The 17,079-nt window shown below is 44.8% G+C and overlaps 1 protein-coding gene and 1 long non-coding RNA gene across 6 annotated transcripts in view; one reads left to right on the top strand and one right to left on the bottom strand.

Annotated features, from left to right (window-relative positions):
• Positions 1-1,290: 1,290 nt before the first annotated feature.
• The window catches only part of LOC138736584 (tribbles homolog 2-like), a 192,425-nt gene continuing 176,636 nt past the window's right edge, over positions 1,291-17,079 (bottom strand). Inside the window, exons 2-4 of one of the 5 annotated variants that reach the window (XM_069886333.1) lie at positions 12,737-12,834; positions 4,939-5,036; positions 1,291-4,665 (exon numbers count right to left, since the gene is read on the bottom strand). In XM_069886333.1, the coding sequence (XP_069742434.1) occupies positions 3,633-4,508 (876 nt within the window). In that variant the 5' untranslated portion in view covers positions 4,509-4,665; positions 4,939-5,036; positions 12,737-12,834 and the 3' untranslated portion in view covers positions 1,291-3,632. Of the gene's footprint in view, positions 4,666-4,938; positions 5,037-6,659; positions 6,928-7,129; positions 7,255-12,736; positions 12,835-17,079 lie in introns of those variants that run through there. The other 4 variants (XM_069886335.1, XM_069886334.1, XR_011340409.1 and 1 more) reach the window with 4 other exon arrangements.
• Positions 7,383-8,481, top strand: LOC138737624 (uncharacterized). Its single transcript, XR_011341077.1, has 2 exons — positions 7,383-7,518; positions 8,053-8,481. It is a non-coding gene; the product is annotated as an uncharacterized lncRNA (long non-coding RNA).

The following is a 17,079-nucleotide window of genomic DNA, read 5'->3' as shown; positions in this document are numbered from 1 at the left end:
ATCCAACTGCACGAAAACCAACAAGGTCGGGTCAGATACAGCAATGAGCTCTCTGAACCCTTCTCCATTAACAATGGCGTGAAGCAAGGCTGTGTTCTGGCACCAACCCTCTTTTCAATCTTCTTCAGCATGATGCTGAACCAAGCCATGAAAGGCCCCAACAATGAAGACGCTGTTTACATCCGGTACCGCACGGATGGCAGTCTCTTCAATCTGAGGCGCCTGCAAGCTCACACCAAGACACAAGAGAAACTCGTTCGTGAACTACTCTTTGCAGACGATGCCGCTTTAGTTGCCCATTCAGAGCCAGCTCTTCAGCGCTTGACGTCCTGCTTTGCAGAAATTGCCAAAATGTTTGGCCTGGAAGTCAGCCTGAAGAAAACTGAGGTCCTCCATCAGCCAGCTCCCCCACCATGATTACCAGCCCCCCCACATCTCCATCGGGCACACAAAACTCAAAACGGTCAACCAGTTTACCTATCTCGGCTGCACCATTTCATCAGATGCAAGGATCGACAATGAGATAGACAACAGACTCGCCAAGGCAAATAGCGCCTTTGGAAGACTACACAAAAGAGTCTGGAAAAACAACCAACTGAAAAACCTCACAAAGATAAGCGTATACAGAGCCGTTGTCATACCCACACTCCTGTTCGGCTCCGAATCATGGGTCCTCTACCGGCACCACCTACGGCTCCTAGAACGCTTCCACCAGCGTTGTCTCCGCTCCATCCTCAACATCCATTGGAGCGCTTACATCCCTAACGTCGAAGTACTCGAGATGGCAGAGGTCGACAGCATCGAGTCCACGCTGCTGAAGATCCAGCTGCGCTGGATGGGTCACGTCTCCAGAATGGAGGACCATCGCCTTCCCAAGATCGTGTTATATGGCGAGCTCTCCACTGGCCACCGTGACAGAGGTGCACCAAAGAAAAGGTACAAGGACTGCCTAAAGAAATCTCTTGGTGCCTGCCACATTGACCACCGCCAGTGGGCTGATATCGCCTCAAACCGTGCATCTTGGCGCCTCACAGTTTGGCGGGCAGCAACCTCCTTTGAAGAAGACCGCAGAGCCTACCTCACTGACAAAAGGCAAAGGAGGAAAAACCCAACACCCATCCCCAACCAACCAATTTTCCCCTGCAACCGCTGCAATCGTGTCTGCCTGTCCCGCATCGGACTTGTCAGCCACAAACGAGTCTGCAGCTGACGTGGACTTTTTACCCCCTCCATAAATCTTCGTCCGCGAAGCCAAGCCAAAGAAGGGATGGTATCCACATTTATTAAAGAAGAGAACATTTCAGATGTCCTAGAGTGAAAGACCTCATCCTGGAAACAGAATCAGAAATTATTGTCATGAACAAGTCATGAAATTCAAGTTATTTGCAGCATTACAGTGCAAACCTTCATTTTATAAGCCATTTTGCAACAATAAATATAAAAACAAATAAAAATAATAGTGCACAAAAGTAAGGCAGTGTCTTTGGTTCATTGATTATTCAGGAATTTGATAGCAAAGTGAAGAGAGCATGGCTTGGTGGAGAGGGTCTTTGAGGTTGGAGGCTGCTTTTGTAATACACAGCCTCATGTAGATGTCCTCTATGGAGTGAAGTCTGATGCCTGTGATGTCGCAGGCCAAGTTAACAACCCTCTGGAGTTTTTCCTTGTTCTGAGAGTTGGCGCCTCCATACCAGGCATTGATGGAACCAACCAGAATGCTCTCCATGGTAAACCTGTGGAAGTTTTGGAGAGTCTTTGGTGACATACTGTATCTCCCCAAATATTTCACAAAGTTAAGCCATTGGTGAGCCTTCTTTGTGATTGCATCAACATGGAGGCTCCAGGACAGATCCTTGGAGATGCTGACACACAGGAATTTGAAGTTCTTGACATTCCCCACTACTGAGGCCTTGATAAGGACTTGGTTGTGTTTCCCTGAATTCCTCCTAAAGGCCACAATCATTGCTTTGGTTTTGCTAATGTTGAGTGCAAGATTGTTGGTGTGACACCACTCAACGAGATGATCCATCTCCCTTCTGTATGCTTCCTTATTGTCATTTGTGATTCGGTTGACAGCTGTGATGTCATCGGCAAATTTATAGATAGCATTGAAACTGTGTCTGGCCATACAGTCATAATGAGCAGTGAGCTAAGCACACATCCTTGGGTATGCCTGTGTTGATAATCATTAAAGAGGAAATATTGCTTCCAATTCATACTGACTGTGGTCTTTCGATGAGAAATTCAAGGACCCAGTTGCAGAATGGGGTACAGATGTTGAGAGTTTGTAGCTTCTTGACCAGCACTGAGGGACTAATGTTATTGAAGACTGAGCTAAGGTCGATGAAGAGTAGCAATATGTGAGTTGCTGTTTTTGAGGTGATCCAGAGCTGAATGGAGAGTCAGCGATATTGCATCTGCTGTGGGCAATTGTGACGATAGGTGAATTGCAGTGGGTCCAGATTTTTAGCTTAAGTACGTGTTAATTCTGGCTATGATCAGTCTCTCTAAGCATTTCATTACAGTAGAAGTTGGTGCTACTGTTGAAACGGCTCACACCGCTTTTTCTTGGGTGCAGAGATGATTGTAGCCCTTAGGCAGGATCCTCTAAGTGCAGCAATGAGATGTGGAAGAAGCACAGGATTTGGGAGAAAGGATGATGTTCTGCCAAAGAACAGGATGGGAAGAGGTGCAATCCATGGTGTTGTGGGAGTTAGTGAGTTGGTACTAGATACCTGTGGTTAATTGGTCCCCTGAGATGGAGACAGACGGGTCGAGGAAGGAGGTGTTAGAAACAGTCTAGTTAACATTTAAGGGTCACCTATGTTTCCTTCCCCCTCTTCCCCCCATTCTAAATGGTTTCTCCCTCTACCTGTGTCTCCACCTCTCAATTTCTAACTATCGTAATTACTTCTGTGCCCCATCTTCAGCTTTTTCTCCCCAACACCCTCAACCCCTTTTTATATACGATATTTATGCTTTATAAAGGATCCATTTGACTGTCTAGCCGTTGAGTTCCTCACTGATTCTTTGCCTGCTCAAGATCTCAACATCTGCCCTTTGGTGCACGGACACTCAAGTTATCCAAAAGTTTTTGCCTTCCTGTCCTGTTTAATATAAAGGCATTTGCCTTTGCCAGGAAGATAAAAGAAATTATTTGTGTATCTTATGCATATGTAATAAATTTAATCCTGAATCTCTTGCGTCTTCCCTGGTTCTTCAGTGAAATTTGCAGTTGTTGCTTTGTACTGCATTGAAAGTAGTGGACACCAGATGGCAGTATTTATCCATCAGCACCACTGTCAACTCTCACAAGTAATGTTGATACTGCTCTTAAGTTTATACCTTGTAAATAGGACACAAACCCAGAAGGAGAAACAGACGGCCCATCATCTAGCTTATGTTCAACTTGTGTGAGTGTTTACATTAAATCTCAATAAAAATTGAAATATTGTGTAATAATAACAAAATTATTAGCCAATGTGAGAACAGGGACTGAATTTAAACTGCAAAATGTATCATTCATCACTAATTTAGAACAGTGAGCATTACTTAGAAAAGGATTCTCCTTTCATAATCTCTCTTTGGCTTGGCTTCTCAGACGAAGATTTATGGAGGGGTAAATGTCCACGTCAGCTGCAGGCTCGTTTGTGGTTGACAAGTCCGATGCGGGACAGGCAGACACGGTTGCAGCGGTTGCAGGGGAAAATTTGTTGGTTGGAGTTGGGTGTTGGGTTTTTCCTCCTTTGTCTTTTGTCAGTGAGGTGTGCTCTGTGGTCTTCTTCAAAGGAGGTTGCTGCCCGCCGAACTGTGAGGCACCAAGATGCACGGTTTGAGGCGATATCAGCCCACTGGCGGTGGTCAATGTGGCAGGCACCAAGAGATTTCTTTAGGCAGTCCTTGTACCTCTTCTTTGGTGCACCTCTGACATGATGGCTAGTGGAGAGCTCGCCATACAACACGATCTTGGGAAGGCGATGGTCCTCCATTCTGGAGACGTGACCTACCCAGCGCAGTTGGATCTTCAACAGTGTGGATTCAATGCTGTCGGCCTCTGCCATCTCGAGTCCTTCGATGTTAGGGATGAAGTCGCTCCAATGAATGTTGAGGATGGAGCGGAGACAACGCTGGTGGAAATGTTCTAGGAGCCGTAGGTGATGCCGATAGAGGACCCATGATTCGGAGCCGAACAGGAATGTGGGTATGACAACAGCTTTGTATACGCTTATCTTTGTGAGGCTTTTCAGTTGGTTGTTTTTCCAGACTCTTTTGTGTAGTCTTCCAAAGGCGCTATTTGCCTTGGTGAGTCTATTGTCTATCTTTTTGTCAATCCTTGCATCTGATGAAATGGTGCAGCCGAGATAGGTAAACTGGTTGACCGTTTTGAGTTTTGTGTGCCCGATGGAGATGTGGGGGGGCTGGTAGTCATGGTGGGGAGTTGGCTGATGGAGGACCTCAGTTTTCTTCAGGCTGACTTCCAGGCCAAACATTTCTGCAAAGCAGGACATCAAGCGCTGAAGAGCTGGCTCTGAATGGGCAACTAAAGCAGCATCGTCTGCAAAGAGTAGTTCACGGACAAGTGGCTCTTGTGTCTTGGTGTGAGCTTGCAGGCGCCTCAAATAATAGCACTGACTATGGAAATATTGGTAACAGGCAAATATGATCCTGGTGTAAATAGGATTAAAAAAAAGATATTAGCAAGATACCATCATTAAATATAAGCATGTTTTAAATTAAAGTAAAAGTGTTATATTATAGAATGTAATGGAGTCTGCATCCTATTTGTCTTACTGCCATATTTACCAATTTATATCAATAAATTGCAGTCTGCTTCTGACACTAATATAATTTAACATTTGAGAATAAAACTGAGTTTGTGCAATTTTTTCAGTTTTTGATTCCTTTGCAAGATTCTTTTATTGATTTAATAAACTTTACCAACTGATCTGTCAAAGTAGTTGTTGGTCAGATCTGCCCAGGCTTGTGTTGTGCATCAAAGACTGGTCCAAGGACAGTAGTGCTTGGCGGTCCCAGCCCTGGGGAAGAGAGTAGTTAGTGGTTCCATGTGGAAGTCATTGGTTTGTGGTCCTAGCCACGGGGAAGGGCAGTGGGCTGGGTTTACTCAGAAACCACCATGTGGGCACCGTATCTCAAAGCTGCTTCAAGTTGAGGTTGAAGCACAGGCACGAAACTCCATCATTGCTAGAAAACACATGCTGGAATCTCATCCTGCTAAAACCCACACTTGAAATTTATTGTGTGCACCTCATGAACAGGAATTCTCCAGCCATCCAGCATTTTGGTAGATTCATGCACATTCTACTTTTGGATCAACTGAGTTTAACCAGTGCTAAATTATTTACATGTTGCTATCTCTGTTTGTGTGTGCTTCTACTGTGATTCTATTGAATGGGAAAGTCATGTAGTGTTCTTTCTTCAATGTAAGAGTTCCTTACATATTCAGTTTGAAAGCTAAATATCAAACCGCATATCTCAAAGTCAAAAAGATGGTATGCCTTATAAATAAACTGCTCTCTCTTTGGATATATATTTGCTGTGTTTCAACCTATTCTGAATACATCACAGAAATCAATTTAGTGTTTCAACCACCACTGGAAATCCACAGTAAAGATTAAGAAGCCTTAGTGCTTTACATGGGAGTAGGCACCCAGTGTCTGATGCCACTCACATACGCACGCGAGACCACCCCCCCGCGAGACCACCCCCCCGCGAGACCACCCCCCCGCGAGACCACCCCCCCGCGAGACCACCCCCCCGCGAGACCACCCCCCCGCGAGACCACCCCCCCGCGAGACCACCCCCCCGCGAGACCACCCCCCCGCGAGACCACCCCCCCGCGAGACCACCCCCCCGCGAGACCACCCCCCCCGCGAGACCACCCCCCCGCGAGACCACCCCCCGCGAGACCACCCCCCCGCGAGACCACCCCCCCCGCGAGACCACCCCCCCGCGAGACCACCCCCCCGCGAGACCACCCCCCCGCGAGACCACCCCCCCGCGAGACCACCCCCCCGCGAGACCACCCCCCCGCGAGACCACCCCCCCGCGAGACCACCCCCCCGCGAGACCACCCCCCCGCGAGACCACCCCCCCGCGAGACCACCCCCCCGCGAGACCACCCCCCCGCGAGACCACCCCCCCGCGAGACCACCCCCCCGCGAGACCACCCCCCCGCGAGACCACCCCCCCGCGAGACCACCCCCCCGCGAGACCACCCCCCCGCGAGACCACCCCCCCGCGAGACCACCCCCCCGCGAGACCACCCCCCCGCGAGACCACCCCCCCGCGAGACCACCCCCCCGCGAGACCACCCCCCCGCGAGACCACCCCCCCGCGAGACCACCCCCCCGCGAGACCACCCCCCCGCGAGACCACCCCCCCGCGAGACCACCCCCCCGCGAGACCACCCCCCCGCGAGACCACCCCCCCGCGAGACCACCCCCCCGCGAGACCACCCCCCCCGCGAGACCACCCCCCCCGCGAGACCACCCCCCCCGCGAAACCACCCCCCCCGCGAAACCACCCCCCCCGCGAAACCACCCCCCCCGCGAAACCACCCCCCCCGCGAAACTCCCCCCCCACCCACCCGCACACAAACAAACACACGAAAACACACAAAAACACCCTATCACACTTACTTCTGTTGCATATGTGCCCCAGAATGTCAAGTCCACCATCAGGTTTAACTCACAGCACTGATGTCAATGACGACTGACTGGGGCTCACAATTGAAAATCTATCCTTGTCATGGCCCAAAGAAAAAAAATGCAGTGAGATCCAGCTGCAAGGCCATGAACTTTGTGCACTTTTGAGTACCAAGAAAATGAGAAGGAAACAACTTAGAGCCAGAAACAAGTTAGAATGTTTCTCTGCTACTTGGAATACACATTTGAGTTTCATCAATATATTTTGCACATTATTTTGAATTAAGTTAATGTTCTTCATTAAACACAGATTAGCCATGACCTTTTCTACTCTTCATATAATCTTCTTTTTACATAATTGCATTTTCATGAAGCAACATTAAAAATAAAACAAAGGAACCAGGCAAAATTTGGTTGAGCAGCTAAATTCTGATGAAGCCCAAAAAAAAGCTAATGCTACTTACCTTGCTCAACCATTGTCCTTGACCCATTCATGGTCCTCGCAGTACAATAGAGCACATTATAGACACATGCTCAGTGGGAGGACTTTGCCTGCCAACTGAGTCATGCAATTGGATGGTGTAAACAAGTGATTAAGATGAATGGAAATCAAACCACAGAAAAGAATTAGCAGCAGTTTAGTCTTTGGCAATACATGAATTAAGCTTTCACGTACAATGTTATCAAACACGCATTCAAGTATTAAATATCCTTTTAAAGAGTTTTGTCTGCAGATGCTGTGACTAGTGCAATACACCAAGTGCTGGAGAAACTCAGCAGGTCACACAGCAGTTATTGGAAGCAAGGCGATATAATAAACTTTTTGGCCTGGAGCCTTATAGGCAGAAAGCAGGTAGGTGCCTGTTAAAATGATGGGGAGGAGAGGAGTGAATAAGGAACAGGGGAAGGAGCATAAGGCCAACAGGCAAGAGGTCATGGGTAGCTATGGGAGGAAGGGCAGAAAAGAAAAAAAGATGAGTAGTGACGGAGAGGGGGTAGCTCTTTGAATGGAAAGGGAACAGGGTGAGGAGCTGGAGGACAGGAGAAAGAAAGAGAGAGAGAGAGAGTGCCTAATGGAAACCAGAGAAGTTGGTGTTAATACCATCTAGTTGAAGGGTGCCCAGACAGAATACTAGGGGCGGCATGATTGGCATAGCTGTTAGCGCAGTGTTTTTACAGCCATAGGGACTAGGGTTCAAATCCGTGCTGTCTGTCAGGAGTTTGTCCCCATGTCTGCATGGGTTTTCCCCGGGGGAAAATGCTCAAAATGCATGGGAGGTCTAGGTTAATTGGGTGTAATTGAGCAAAAGATTCTTGGGGAAAAATGGCCTGTTACCGTATGAATATCTATTTTTTTAAAATTAGGTATTGTTGCTCCAATTTACAGGTGGCCTCAGGTTGACATTGCATGAGGCCACGGACAAACGTTGGTGTGGGATTCAGTGTGGAACTGAAGTTGTTGGCCTCTGGGAGGTCCCATTATTACAGTGAATGAGCTCAATGAAGCGATCTCCAAGTCTGAATCCAGTCTCTTCGACGTAGAGGAGACCACAGCAGGAGCACCAGAAGCAGTCGATGACCCCTGCAGATTCACAAGTGAAGAGTTGCTTCACTTAGAAGGACCGTCTTGGGCCCCAAATGGTGCTGAGATTGGAGGTGTGAACGTATTTCCTGAGATGGTGGGATATTGATATCGGTACTAACTTTCAAATATCAGAATGGGAGTTGGAATTATAAGAGATCACATGACTCTATCTGAAGAGCAGGAAGTCTATGCATTCTGATAATGTACAATTAAAACTTTGGAAACATTAAATGGTTATTCATCTCATTTCATTTACTTATGTAATGAAGGAAATATGGCAGCCATTTTGTACTCAACACTGACAAACAAAAATGTGATAATGACCACATGATCCAGGGATGAAAGGCAGGAATGATTGAAAGATAGAGAGGGTTAGGGTGAAGCATCATCAGGATGGCAATAGGACAAGGAGGAAGAGGAGTCTGGGCTAGAAGAGGCAGAGTGGGTATAGTAAAATCATCACACTCAATTGGACAGTGGAGTTATAGAGGGATGCAGCATGGAAATGGGTCTTTTGGCCCAACCTCTATGCCAACCAATGTGCTTGTCCCATTTGTATGGCCCATAGGTCTCTGAACTTTTCTTATCCATGTACCTCTTCCAATGTCTTTCAAATGTGGTCATTGTTCCCACCTCTATCACTTCCTCTGGCAACTTATTCCACATACCCACCGTCTTTTCCCGGTAAACTTGTCGCTCAGATGCTCTTTAAATATTCCACCTCTCACCTTAAAATTTAGTTTCAAGCTCCCCTGCCATCGGTAAGAACCTCTTGTCTATGCCCCTCATGATTTTATAAACTTCTAGGAAGTCACCCTCAGTCTCCTTCGCTCTAATCTCAGACTGTCCATTCTCTCCTAACCCAAGCCCTTCAGTCCTGATAACACGCTTGTGAATCTTTTCTGCACTCTCTTCAGACTAATCGCATCCTTGCTGTAGCATTGCACCCAGAATTGCACAGGATGCTCCAGGTGTGGCCTCATGAGCATGGTGTCTCGACCACTGCATTCAGTGCCCCGATCGATCAAGGCAAGTGAGTGAGTGTAAGAGTGTGAGTGAATGAGAGAGAGGGAGAAGAAATCTCAACCTGCTGATATCACAAGCTGATATCATGCAAAATGAGGCAATGGTCAAGAAAGCTGAAAATGGAGGAAGCCCCATAGATGGAGAAGGTGATAGGTCAGGAACATAACACCTTGTTGAGCTCAAAATCCATTAAGGTGAAGGGGACTACTATAGGTATAATGGATCCCTTTGCTGAGGAGAGATCACTTGGGCCAGAGTTGTGAAGGTTAGAGGTGACATGAGGTAATGTTGCAAAGGGTGAGATGTGAAGGAGTGACAGGGTCAGAATAAAATGAAAGAGTGGAGTTTTCTAAAAGAGGAACCTCTCTCTGCTCCTTGACACTGGAAAGAAGATAAAAGCACTGGATGAGGAAAAGGATGATGGAAAAGTATCCAAGATCAGCCTAGAGGGAGAGGTCAAGAGCATGCATGTGGATATGCATAATTAAATGGCTGAATCGTCATAAATTTAACCATCGTGGAGAGACAGTAAAGTGTCTATCTAATGTGTTTAGACAACATTTTAGGGCAGGCTCCTAATGAAATACTCAGAGGTATGAACTCACCTACATTTTATAAATAAAATTAAAGGCACAAACAGGTGCAGTGTACTCAGAGTTGAAGACGTGATTGAAAAATGTGCTGGCCTCAGTCCAGAGAGCAGCAGAAGTTCTCAGCTTCATCGCTTTACTCCAGAATAATGCAATCTTCCAGAAACCCAAAGAATGCCAGAGTTTAATCAGAGACTCTTTGTACTTTTATCTTTCAATGCAACAACCAACATTTTTTAGGGAAACACTATTGGTGTGAATTTAAAATAGAATATTTTAAATTTAATTCATCTGCTTTCATCACATCTGCTTCCAGGACCAAATCTTCCATTCCTGAATATCCGAGATACCCTCCTTTTTCAAAACAAATGTAGCTTTCCCTCTTCTGCCATCAACTCAGCCCTCATCTACATCTCCTCTACTTCTCTCATGCCTGCCTGCCCCTTCTCCTACCATCCCACCGTCCTCCGCATTCAACATATCATCCTCTGCAATTTCAGCCACCACACCAGCAGACACATTATCCCTTTTCCACACTCTACAGGGAACGCCCCCTCCAGGACCCCTCATGCCTTTCCACCAATCGCTAATTGTGAGAGTGCAAAATGCTGCCGCCACAAATCAACAAATTTGGTGACACATGTTCATGATAATAAACCCGATTCTGACTCCAACTGGAAGGTGACTTTAGTCCATGATTTTCGAACTTAAAAGGAAGAGGATGAACCTCAATTAATTCTTCAACAAAAGCAAAATTTTGTGAGAACGGGTGGCATGGTTGGTGTAGCGGTTAACAGCACCAGTGATCGGAACTAGGGTTCAAATCCCACGCTAGCTGTAAGGAGTTTGTATGTTTTCCCCATGTCCATGAGGGTTTTCACCAGGGACTCCGAATTCCTCCCACCATTTGAAACATACTGGGGTTGTAAATTAGTTGGATGTAAATTGGGCAGCACAGACTCGTGGGCCGAAATGGCCTGATACCGTGCTGTATGTCTAAATTTAATGGACATTCTCAATATAGGGTGAATGTAATTACTGTAGATGGTGAACGATTGGCATGCATGTGCCTCGATGACTCTGCTGTTGGGGAGGGAGTACCAGGATTTGGACCCAGCTTCAATAATGTATTTGCAGTCAGGACTGGGTGGTGACTTGGAGGGGAATTTTTAGTTAGTGGTATTCCCATCCACCTGAAATTCTTCTTGAGGCTGCAGGTATGAGAGATGCTGTTGGAGAGGTCCAGCCATTCTGGAGGTGCCACAGATGTACTGCCATGATGCAATGATGTTGAATGGAGGGAATCCTCAGCATCCTTCACTGCCATTTGTCCACTTCTCCCACCACAAAACTCAAGAAGAAATTTCTTTTTATTTGCTGTTGCAAATATTTTGTCACAAGTTTGACATTTATGGCAATTCTCATCAAGATTTAATTCATTGTCATGTAATAAAAGCAGTGCAATATTACATGAAACTTGCTTTCATCTGCAGTGAGGAAGACAGATTTGCCATTGGCAGAAATTGCTTACAGTCAGAGAAAGAGAAGCAAAAGAGTTCCCTCAGAGTCCCGAGAGTCCGTAGATTTACCTCCAGCCGTCACTGGTCCCCAACATGGACACTGTCGAGTAGGTCATCTCTTCCGCTTCTCTTCAAACTGGGGGGGGGGGTGGGGAAGGGGTGGTGGTCTCCATTTTCTGGTGCCCCGGGCCTATTCTCTGCTTCTCCAGAGTCTGCAACCCCTTGTGGCCTCTGCCAATTCTAGGCATCGCATCTTGGGTGCAAACCCCGCACTCGCAGTGTTTTTAAATAAAACCACCATCGGCTCTATTTACAGGCCAGCACACGTATGTGGCATAGCACTGGTGGAATCAGCTTCTAGCTTTGGGACACTATGAGGTAAATCCTGCACTGTGGCTTGAACCAGATGTGAAGTTGTTGGATTGGCAGCCATGAGCATGCAATGATGGTCCAAGTTATGTTTGGTCAGTCTATCAGCCGTGGGAGGTGTCTTGGGAGCCATATGGAGCAGCTGCTTTACAGAACACACGAACAACGATGTGTGTATAGCTAAGCGCTGAATCGGGAGTGCTACAAACACACAGAACTCCGATTTTCTAACTGAGCAATCTTTCAGTGGGTTGCCCAATATCTGTAAATCGTATTTGCAGCCCTGCTGGAAATTCATTTCAGGTGGAATTTCAGCCACATTTTTATCAATAGCTAAGATCTTTCTGTACATCTTCCTACCCATATGTCCCATTTTCGATGCCAGATAAGCAGCCAGCAGTTAAAATTCAGCCAGCTCTACATGCAGAAATGCATAATTATCATTGGAGAATACACATGACTGAATGTACCTGCTCAACAGCAAAACTGCCAACTGCACATTTGTTATTATTTAATGCTTGCTCTGTTTGTCAGTCACAGATATGGAATTATGAATCTGGAATCTGCTGCATCAAAAAATTATGGAACAGAGGATTTGCCTTCCAAATTAAATGCCTGCCCTTCAACCAGTGGGAGTATTTAAGCACATAATTGTCCCAATTAGAATTGCAAACAAATTGCTGTTGAGGGCTTCACTGTTATCCTCATGCATTTCATCACAGATTTACAATGTAATTCTTGTATGTCTAAATTAAGCCGATATCAGAGTGAAACACTTAAAACTCTCACCTACCCATGACATGAAAAAGAAATCTCATGATGTGTGGGTTTCTGGTTTCAGTTTGAGCTCCTTGACTCAAAGCAAACATAAAACAATATTAATATGTTTTAATATTGACCTTTTAATGCTGAACTCCTGGTGTAATGTTGGAGCAACCAATAGGAATAAGATGAAAGTATATTTTGAGAATACTTTTGTACCTGCCAATCTTCAGCTTCAAATAGATGCAATGTTTTTCATAAATGCCCAGGATATTTGAACTAGTTTGGGGAACTAGGATTCTCCCATCCTCGCTTGGCTGAAATATGGAAACCAACATAGCATCAGTTAATCATTCACGGAGATGATTCAGGTCAACTCCATACTGACAATGTCAGTACGACATGAAAATATGTAAACAATAAAATATAAAAACACTTGCTATTGAAACCAGAACCTGCTGTCAAAGTAATATGGTGTTTGATGGCATTAGGATTATTAACCATCTACAACACATGAGAAGTTAAAGATAATTCAGATATCAAATTGCCAAAAGTGGCTGGGTGACTCTTATCATCCAGCCCTTGGCTTCATCCTTAATCTTCCTGTCATTTTCATTAAAGCTGCCACTCCACATTAAAGTTTAATACACAGGGAGAGGCCAGTTTTACTTTCAACTTGTGTAAATTTCTTCTGGTGAAGAGGATAACATTTAGTAATAATACTCAACCCTTCCAGATCAACAAAGGGACCATTTAAACTATGGTGTCTTATTCCTGGGGGTAATTGTTCTCAGAAATATTATAAATGTAATTGTTCAATTTTCCTTTTTGTCTTTTCTCGCTCTTAATCTCACCTCATTCTCTCTATTTAGTTTCCTGTTCAGGGTTTGGAAATAACCATAGTTAAGTGAAATGGCATTAATGAAATATAAAATTAGAAGATATATACTCAATATAATGAACAGGAGTAACTTCTTTTGTGAAGTTCATCTGAGGGGCCAGACAGAATTCAGTCAAGGATTGCAGTTGTTTGTTCTCAGGCTGGATGTAGATGCACAATGCAAATATTGTCAGGTAGACTCGTACACCAAACCACAGACATGCCAGCTGGTCTTCATTCTCAACAATCAGAATCAGGATTTATTGTTATGAACAAGTCATGAAATTTGGTGTTTCGTGACAGCATCATAGAGCAAACGTTCATATTATAAGCATTTTACGACATTACTATAAAAAATAAAATAATGACAATAAAAGTGCACAAAAAGTAAGGCCGTGTCTTTGGTTCACTGATTATTCAGGAATCTGATGGCAGTGGCAAAGAAGCTGTCCTTGTGCCGCTGAGTGCTTGTCATTAGACTCCTGTACCTTTGCCCTGATAGTAGCTGAGTGAAGAGGGCATGGCCTGGGTGGTGGGGATCTTTGAGGTTGCTTTTTTAAGATACTGCCTCATATAGATGTCCTCATTTGAGTGAAGTCTGGTGCCTGTGATGTCGCAGGCCGATCCTCTGGAATTTTTCCTTATCCTGAGAGTTGGCACCTCCATACCAGGCAGTGATGCCACCAGCCAGAATGCTCTCCACAGTACACCTGTAGAAGTTTACAAGAGTCTTTGGCGACATGCCAAGCCTCCTTAGACACTTCAGTATAGCCACTGGTGAGCCTTCTTTGTGATTGCACCAGCGTGGAGGTTACAGGACAGATCCTCGGAGTTGTTGACACCCGGGAATTTGAAGTTCTTGACCCTCTCTACTACTGAGCCTCGATGAGGACTGGGTCATGTTCCCTGACTTCCTCCTGAAGTCCACAATCATCTCCTTGTTTTTGCTGATGTTGAGCACAAGGTTGTTGTCATTCCACCATTCAACAAGTTGATCTCTCCACATCCTCATTGCCGTTTGTGATTTTGCCGACAACTATGGTGTCATCGGCAAACATAATTGTGTCTAGCCACACAGTCATGGGTGTATAATGAGTAGAGCAGTGGGCTAAGCACACATCCTGGGGTGAGCCTGTGTTGAGAATCAGTGAGGAGGAGATATTGTTTCCAATTCGTACTGTCTGTGGTCTTCTGATGAGAAAGTCAAGGATTCAATTGCAGAGGGGGGTACAGAGGCCTAGAGTTTGTAGCTTCTTGACCAGCACTGAGGGAATAATGATAATGAAAGCCAAGCTGTAGTTTACTAAGAACAGTGGAATGTATGAGTGGCTGTTTTCAAGGTGATCCAGAGCTGAGTGGAGAGCCAGCGGTATTGCATCTGCTGTGGCGTGATTGTGGTGATAGGCAAGTTACGGAGGGTCCAGATTTTTACTTAGGTATGTAATAATTCTGGCCATGACCAGCCTCTCAAAGCATTTCATCACAGTAGAATTTAGTGCTACTGGGTGGTAGTCACTGAGGCAGGTCACACTACTCTTCTTTGGTATTGGGCTGATTGATGCCCTTTTGAAGCTGGTGGGAACCTGTGGCTGCCACAATGAAGAGGTTGAAGATGTCCATGAACCCTTTGGCTACTTGGTTAGCACAGATGTTCAGCACCCTGCCAGTTGCACCGTCAGGGCCTGACACCTTGGAAGGGTTCACCCTCTTGAATGATGTTCTGACCTTGCCCTAAGAGACAGATATCACAGTTTAGTTCTTCTCAAAGCAGGAATAGAAGGTGTTCAGCTCATTGGCTGGTGAATCATCGCAGCCATATATAGCGTTCACCTTTGCTTTGTAGGCTGTAAAGGCCTGCATTCCCTGCCATAGCTGGTGTGTATCTGACCCTGTCTCTACCTTCTTCTGGAATTCCCACTGTGCTTTGGAAATGGCCTTCCACAGGACTTTTTGTCAAGATCCCGATTCCAGGCCTTAAATTCCTAAGTTCTCAGCCTCAGCAGGATGCAGATTCTCTGATTCATCCAGGGATTCTCATTGGGGAACACCCTGTATTTATGCGTGGGCACACACTCATCCATGCAGGTCTTCATGAAGTCGGTGAAACCTGTTGCATATTCATTCAAGTCTATGGATGAGTTCTTGAATATGTTCCTGTCCACTGATTCAAAGCAGTTAGCCAATATTTTGTTTGTACTAAACAACCACAGTTGCACAAAGGATGCAAAATGCTCATCTTTTTAGCTGTTAGCTAATATTTCCGTGGAAGATTTCATTTGTAAAGTCTATTTCTCATCTCCTTTTATGTTTCTACATCCTTGGTCATTGTCATACTGAATAGTGAGTGTAACAATTCCAACAGACAGAGGTGCACCTTAGATAAGCTTATTTATAATCATGATTGCATGCTGGGAATGGATATTGATCCTTTATTCACTGAAAATTATTTCTGAATTTCCCATTATTTGACTCCTCAAAGAAATATATTAGTTCCCATATACTACCACATGGCTAATGATGACAGTTTTAAAGTCTGCACTCTCTCATGTCAGTCTTTAAAATCAATTACAATGACTTATTCGAAGATTATAGTGCCATTCTTTTAAGACCACTATTGGAATAAAGAGAGGAACTCAAGTTATTTTAAACAGCCCAGCTTCACGTTGTCATGTTGCGATCAATATAAGAATTTTGCATCCCTTGTGTAACCGTGGTTGTTTATTACAAACTAAATATTTCTTTGTTCATTTATTTGTATCAATAAGTGCTATTGGGCCTTTATTTATATCACAAAATTCCATTATCGGCTTGATATCTATTCCAGATTTCATGGAAATTCCTTAACATACCATTCTAGTCACTGTTACAATAGCTGCATTGAAAACTGTATTTGAAGAAAGTAAGGCATTTTAAACCCATATCAGGAACCCTCATATGTATGCCAGCAACATTCAAATAAATCCATGAACTAAAAGTATCTTAGAATCCATCCATTTTGTTTATAATAATCTACGTAGTGATAATAATTTTTAGATATCTCATCCTGCACAATCACACATGCATAATGCTGCTTAATCTTCCTCAAAGGCATGAGACACCAAATTAAAGGTCTTCGAATAAACCTTGTGTATAAATGGGCTTTATTATTCAAAATAAAGGTTGCAGATTATCCCAGTTTAGTCACAAGTTCATGTCTGGTTGAGACATTTGCATGTTTGAAGTCATGCACAAGGCAGCTTTTTCACGTGGTGTGGGCTGTTGCCATGGAGAGTCTGGCTGGGAAACACCACTCGACTTTTCACTGATCAACAAGACACAGAACACTTTAAAAATAGATCATTCAAATATTTATCCTTTGAAATTAGATTATTCAAATGTTAGAGTGTTGATGTTTAATACTTTCTCCAATATTCTTTCACCTGCTATCTTTTTAGATTCACAGATAAACTGAGAAGTGAGCAAACCTTACAATGATATTAAAAAAAACATTTGTCTCAACAGTCACTGAGAGTGGTATTGGTACACAAGGGCATTCCATGGACAAATGACAGTTTCGTTTGTACAGGCCATGAGGGATATGAACTCGTGTCTCATACTCATTTCCAGGGCTGAGGTCCCAAGGAGAAGGCTGCGTCTCCACTGCAGGATAAACATGAAACTCCCTCACGAACCTTGTTGGGCC

Source organism: Narcine bancroftii, chromosome 6 (genome assembly GCF_036971445.1).
Source record: "Narcine bancroftii isolate sNarBan1 chromosome 6, sNarBan1.hap1, whole genome shotgun sequence".
Taxonomy (NCBI): domain Eukaryota; kingdom Metazoa; phylum Chordata; class Chondrichthyes; order Torpediniformes; family Narcinidae; genus Narcine; species Narcine bancroftii.
Note: the sequence above shows the minus strand (reverse complement) of the source record. Positions and strands in the feature narration are given on the sequence as shown.